At 37.7% G+C, this 7490-nt stretch overlaps 1 protein-coding gene across 1 annotated transcript; it reads left to right on the forward strand.

Annotated features, from left to right (window-relative positions):
• Nucleotides 1–716: 716 nt before the first annotated feature.
• Nucleotides 717–2378, forward strand: LOC148568973 (uncharacterized). Its single transcript, XM_088484845.1, has one exon. The coding sequence runs from the start codon at nucleotides 717–719 to the stop codon at nucleotides 2376–2378; it is 1662 nt and encodes a 553-aa protein (XP_088340971.1).
• The last annotated feature ends 5112 nt before the right edge of the window (nucleotides 2379–7490 follow it).

Raw genomic sequence — 7490 nt, forward strand, 5'->3', positions numbered from 1 at the left:
AGTATAGATTTTGTTCCTCTTGGCTATGGTAGAGTAATTAGTGACACTTGAGTCATCTAATTCCTTTGTTGATTGATAATTGGAGAGATTGCTAATTGGTTTGGAATGCACTAAATCTAGTCTTCCCTTGGGAGTTGGCTAGGACTTGTGGCTCAAGTCAATTCATCCACTTGACTTGCCTTTAATTAGTAAGGGTTAACTAAGTGGTAGCAATGAACAATTCTCATCACCATTGAGAAGGATAACTAGGATAGGACTTCTAGTTCTCATATCTTACCAAGAGCTTTTATAGTAGTTAGTTTATTTCCATTGCCATTTACTTTTCATGCCTCTCATCCAAAACCCCAAAATAACTCATAACCAATAACAAGACACTTTATTGTAATTCCTAGGGAGAACGACCCGAGGTCCAATACTTCAGTTTTTAAATTTTAGGGGTTTGTACTAGTGACAAACAACTTTTTGTATGAAAGGATTAGTGATTGGTTTAGAAACTATACTTGCAACGAGAATTCATTTGTGAAATTCTAAACCGTCAAAAATCCATTCGTCAAAATGGCGCCGTTGCCGGGGAATTGCAATGGTGTTATGTTATTGGTTATTGTACATATGTGAATAGTGTGAATGTCTTGTTTTTTTTTGCTTTGTTTGCTATTTGTAGAATTTTGTTTCCCTTATTTTCTGTTAGCTTTTGATTTTTGTTTTCTCTTTTCACCATGAATTCTCATTTTGGCTATGAGTGTGATTACAACTATGTTGTAGGTGATGGGAGCTACAATGAAGATGTGTGTCAAGGATGGGATAACCAAAGGTGGGAGGAGCAATATGCTTATGATCAATCCTCTTGGCAACAACCTCCACCAACGCACTATGAAGAAGAGCCATTCTATGATGCATATCAATCCAATGGCTATGGTGAATCTCCTTGTGACTTTCAAGAACCACCACCATATGCCTATGAGTCATATCCTCAACATGAACCTCAACCACACTCACAAGCCTATTTTCAACAAACACCTCCATATGACCATGATCCTTACCTACCATACCAACCTCCTTTTGAACCATATGAGCCATACATGGAACCACAATTCCAAGATTACTACTCCCAAGAACCACCTCAATACACACCACCACCTTACCAAGAAGAACCACCTTCCTATAATGAACTCTTTCTCCAAGACAATGAACCCTCTTATCCACCCCAATTCTCAATGGATGAAACCCTTAGCCTTATACTTCAAGGGCAAGGAGAAATGCAAAGGGAGACACTAGAATTTATGGCTACCTTGACCAAGGTAGTAAGCATTTTAGCCTCCCAATGCTTGAGCACTCAAAGCACTCCCATGGTCACATGTGGAGAACCAATTAAAGAGCATAGCATGAAGGAAAGATTGGAAACTCCGGTGGAAAAGGAGGAATGCTACTTTGTGTTAGAACAATTGGAGGAGCCTATGATTATTAAAGAAAAGGAAGAAGTGGTTGAAGACTTAGGAGATGCGAAACCTCCATGGGAAGCTAAAATCAAAGAAAATCCCTCCAAGAAGAGTAAATTTGATGTTGAGGAGGAATGTGCACAACCTCCGAGGCATATTCTATATGAAGACTTGGAGAGAATGAAGCAAGAATTGAGTTCCCTTGGTGATGAAGATCATGCACCCAATCTTCTTGGTGAAGAATCCTTTGAATTTGAAGAACCTTCTCCCAATGAATTTAAAAGTGATGTGGAGGTAGATTTCTCTCAACCTCCTATTTATGACTTGAGTGATGTTGAAGAGTTAGAGGAAGTTGATGAACAAAGGATTGAAAATGAAGAAGTTTATGAAGAGGTGGAGATTGACAAGGAAGCAAACAAGGGAGTAGAGCTTGCAAGCACATTGGAGATACCTTTCCCCAAGCCACCACCATCCATTCTCTCATTCAAGTGGGTGAATTCCTTATACTTAAGCTTTGTTATTCCCCTTGAATATGGTTTGCTTGAGACGGATGGTCAACTTAGAAAAATTAGTGGCTTTAGGAGTAAAAAGGAGATGGTTAGTGGTTGGAAGCATCCTTCTAGGTTCATTATGGTCACATGTCCAAAGCTTGATAGCAAAGGTTGGTGTATAACTAGAGTACATGGGTCTAGAAGGATGTTTAGTCACTTTGTTGAGAATTCACCTTGCTCACCACCCACATGGATTAATGATAATCAACTTGGAGATGGGTGTGAAGACAAAATATGGGATCCGGGAACACATGAGGATCAACATTGGGAGCCCATGGTTTGTGAAGAACTCCATCAAAGCTTGGAGATATTAATCTTGAATGGTGGAGCTTATTGGAAGTCCAAGCATTGGTGGAAGTTCCAAGATGAGTACAAGCACAAGCCACCTTGAGAGAAGCTCCCCATAAGTCCAACTTAAGGACAATAAACAAAAGTGCTAGGTGGGAGACAACCCACCATGGTAAAATCCTTTCATTTTCTCTTTTGTATATATTGGTAGAATTAGTTTAATTTCATATTTTGTTTAGTTAGTTAAGTATGTTTGGTAGTTTAAGTATGTTAAATAAGGTTTTATGGTGTTTTGGTAGCTGTTTGGAGGTTTGGAATGCTTGGATTGGTGCAAAAACATAGAAAAAATTTTTGAAAAAAAAAACAGAGCACCATCCACGCGTACGCGTACATGGCGCGTACGCGCACTTCCAGCATTTTCGACCATCCACGCGCGCGCGCCATGCGTGCGTACGCGCGGATTGAGAAGTTCCAACCTCCATACATTTTCCAGAGAGTTGTGCCTGCGCCGCGCCAACGTTGTGCCTCTGGCACAAACCCTACTTGCGCACACGCGCACATGACGCGTACGCGCCACTCTCGAAATAAGCCAATGACGCGCGCGCGCCATGTGTGCGTACGCGCGGATTTCTTTCTCCCATCCACTTTTCTTTTCTTCTCCTCTTTCCAATTCTTTCCTTCTCCTTTCTTCTTCCCTTCTCCTACCCCTCATCCAACACTTCCAAACACCATGGATAACCATTTATTTTAGTTAGTTAATTAGTTAGTTAGTTAGTTGATTAGCTAGTTTTAGTTTAGTTTTCATTTTATTTCCTCTCTTTTCATCATAAGTGTTGGAGTATTGACTTTGTTTACTATACATTGCTATATCCCTTATTGCCTAATTGCTATTTTAGCATGAATGTTTTTAGATAATCTTTTTTGGATTCTATGATTGAGGTTATATTTTGTTACTTGGTTTTGAGTTCTTCATGCTTACCTTTTGAAAAAAAATACCAAGTAATGAGAATTGTCTTCGAGCTTATAACTCTTTTGAATTGTATGTTGTAGCTAGCCACCATGTGATTTGGATCCTTTTCCCTCGATTAGGCAACCTCTTGATGGATGATGTTGAGCATTTACCTTAATACATTGTATTTCATGATTATATCCATCCATATGTTTGACTTGAATGCTTTCATGCTTCTCTAATGCTTGTCTTACCTTACAAGCTTACTTAAAGCATCTCAAGCACACTAGGATAAGTGAAGTGCATGCTTCTTTTGTGACATAGCTTTTATGCTAATGTGTATTCTAAACCGCGCAATTTAGAATTCACACACCTAATATTTCTTAATGTCACACTAATTCACTCACCTCATTCTAGTGATTTACCTCATTCCAACAATGTATGCTTCCTTGCTTTTATATCTTCTCATCTTATGGTGTTATATTTTTGTTTTTTTCATAACGAATGCACCACAAGCAACCATGGAAGCGGAAGAAAGAACACATAGCAATCCGGAGAGTCGCCGTACCCCCTTGCTCATCTTTGAGTGCACCGAGGACGGTGCAAACTTTTAAGTGTGGGGAGGTCGTCCGACCGGTCGGCGATTTTGGGTGACAAATTTCTAATTCCAACACTTTTGCATTTCATTCTAGGATTTTAGGATTTTTACTTGCATTTTCTTATTTTTGCATATGTATACACAATAAGCTTAGTCAAAATAATGAGAATTTTTCAAGATTTCTATCTATAGGGTATGTCAATTGATTTGAGTGAAAACTTTTCATAGAACTTGCTTGAACTATATATATTGTGGAACATGTTTTGAGCTAAGAACACAAGCTTGTGAGACTTGAGCCTAATGATGTGGTTACATCTTATAACCACTTATTTTTTCCTTCTTGTGTGCATTATTCTCTTTCTATGATTGTAATCTTTGATTTGTTTGATTCTTTATTTCCATTATTTTGTGTATTCATGCATTTATATGATTGAGGCCATCATTTCATTAGCTCACTTACCCAAATAGCCTTACCTTTTATCTTCCTTTGTTAGCCAAATTTGAGCCTACGCTTAACCCACTTATTCTTATTTTAGCACATTACAAGCCTTAAAGCGAAAAACAATAAATGTCCTTATTTGGATCTTTGATTAGCTTAGGCTAGAGTGTGTGTATCATTAAAGTGTGGGAACCTTGGGACATTGGGTGAATAAAAGGGTAGTTTTGTATTATTATTGTAAATATTGGGAATTGGGTACATGCTCATGTATTGATTAAATGTATAGACCTTATGCATTGGTACTCTTGTATATAGTTTGAAAGGAAAAAAAATGAGAAAAACAAAAGAAAAAGTGAAAAAGAAAAACAATATGAAAAAAAGAAAAAAAAATAGAAAAAGAAAGGAAAAAAAAAAGAAGAATAAAAATAATAAAAAGGGGACAAAATGCCCCAAAGTGAAGCTCAATAAGATCAATGCATAAGTGCTGTGAAATGAAAAGAAAATGCATGAGTATGTGAAAAAGTGAGAAAATGGGTAGTTAGGTTAGAACTTAATTGTATAGGATGTCATAGGATAGGTGGGAAGTTTAAGCTTATCAAAGATTCAAATTTCAAGCTCACTTGACCAAATATGCATCCTACTTTGACCCTAGCCCCATTACAACCAATGAAAAGACCTCATGATACTTGTATGCATGCATGAAATAAATGTTGATTGTTAGAAGAAAAACAAATCTTGGAAAGCATGAAATAGAGGAGAATTGAGTGAATCAACCCTAAACACTTGAGCGAATAGAGTGCAAACACATCCGGTGAGGGTTCGATGCTCAATTACATGTTTTCACCTATGATCATCATTCTTCATGCAAGTTTGTAAAAATATTTAATAACTCAATTCAATTGTGGATTAGACTTGCTAGTCCTTAGCCCTTGTGCATATATGTTTCTTGGGAATTGATTTATTTTGACCAAGCACTTGCATTCATTTAGATAATTGCATTTAGATAGGACTCATATAGTTTAGTTGCATTCAATAAATGTCATAACCCTTAGTTCCTTCTTATTTTAGCATGAGGACATGCTAAGGCTTAAGTGTGGGGAGGTTGACAAACCCCAATTTGACGGTTTGTTTTGCATTGAATTTAGAGTATTTTGATAACCTTTTGTCACATTTAGCCTAGGAATTAGCATGATTTTGTTATCTCTCCCATATTTGTGCTTAAGTGTAAAAACATGCTTTTTAAGCCTTATCTTGATGAATTCTAATTCTTCTTTGATTCCATAAAGATGCCTTGATGTGTTTGCTAGTAATTCCAGGATTGAAATAGGCTAGGCATGGATCAAAGGAAGCAAGGAAGGAAGCATACAAGTGGAGAGAAGCATAAAAAGTCAAAGAAGCAAAGTCAGCCATGCACGCGCACGCGCACAAGGCGCTCGCGCGCGCATCGAAGAAATAGCCAGGGACGCGCACGCGTACCGTGCGCGCACGCGTCGATGAGGGCACATGACCTCACTAATGCAACACGTGCCTGGCGATTTGAGAGGGTTTCTGAACCCATTTTTGGCGCCAAATTGCTAAGGGAAAGGAATAAAAGGATGAAGGATTAAGGGGAAGGCATCATCATCATTATCATCACTTTTTGACATATAATCACTTTTAGTTTAGAGTTTTAGAGAGAGAAGCTCTCTCTTCTCTCTAGAATTAGGATTAGGAATTAGGGTTAGATTAGGATCTCATAGTTCTAGGTTTAATTCAAGTCTCCTTCTACTTCTACCTTCAATTGATGATTGCTACTCTTTGGTTCTTCTCTCTATCCCTATTCTCTTGTTGTAATTTCTCTTATTTTGTTTCTAGGTTTTGTAATTGAGATACTCTTGTTCTCTTTATTTCCTTTTAATAATGCAATTTGAGGTTATTCATGATAATTGTGATTTCCTTGGTTGTTGTTGTTGATCCTTTGTATTCAATTGTAGTTAGAATTCATTCTTGTTGTGATTGACTATACTTTTCTTTTGTGCCTTCCAAGTGTTTGATGAAATGTTTGGTTGGATTTTAGTATAGATTTTGTTCCTCTTGGCTATGGTAGAGTAATTAGTGACACTTGAGTCATCTAATTCCTTTGTTGATTGATAATTGGAGAGATTGCTAATTGGTTTGGAATGCACTAAATCTAGTCTTCCCTTGGGAGTTGGCTAGGACTTGTGGCTCAAGTCAATTCATCCACTTGACTTGCCTTTAATTAGTAAGGGTTAACTAAGTGGTAGCAATGAACAATTCTCATCACCATTGAGAAGGATAACTAGGATAGGACTTCTAGTTCTCATATCTTACCAAGAGCTTTTATAGTAGTTAGTTTATTTCCATTGCCATTTACTTTTCATGCCTCTCATCCAAAACCCCAAAATAACTCATAACCAATAACAAGACACTTTATTGTAATTCCTAGGGAGAACGACCCGAGGTCCAATACTTCGGTTTATAAATTTTAGGGGTTTGTACTAGTGACAAACAACTTTTTGTATGAAAGGATTAGTGATTGGTTTAGAAACTATACTTGCAACGAGAATTCATTTGTGAAATTCTAAACCGTCAAAAATCCATTCGTCAAGTTCGCCATCCTCTGGATGATGCAACTGTGGAGTAGGTGGGTAATCAATTGTTAGATCATTAGGAACGTGTCCAACCACAACATATAGCTAGTCACCTAATCCAATGAATACTAGATATGCCCACTAGAAGTACCACCATAGATATCCTTTTGATGGGCATAGATCGAATGCATGGTGTATAAAAAGGTGATGGTCTACTGGGCCTCCCACATCTCATACCAGCCCTCAAGTAATAAGGGTACCACTCGCCCTTACCAAGTCTACCATCATGTCCATGCAGCTGAGTAATGTCCAATGGCCTCATCGGAATATGCTGCAAACTGCCAAACTACATCATAACGCGATCTACTTGGTGTCACTCCTTGATCCCAAAGCACAAAAGTGGACGCACCACAAGATGGAAATAAAATAAGGTGAATGAACAATGTAAAGATATTTAACTATAATTAAGATTGATGACATACGTGACAAATATCAATGTTGTTCAGCACCCCTCTCCAAGACCAAAGCCTAGTCTCTACAGCGTCATTGCGTGGCTCGTGACCCACTCATCTGTTATAAATTTATTTATTAAAATTTACACAACAATAAACATGAAAATGAAACAGCATTTCTTAAAT

The sequence above is a fragment of the Arachis ipaensis genome, chromosome B4, assembly GCF_059453495.1.
Source record: "Arachis ipaensis isolate K30076 ecotype BB chromosome B4, ASM5945349v1, whole genome shotgun sequence".
NCBI classification, from domain to species: domain Eukaryota; kingdom Viridiplantae; phylum Streptophyta; class Magnoliopsida; order Fabales; family Fabaceae; genus Arachis; species Arachis ipaensis.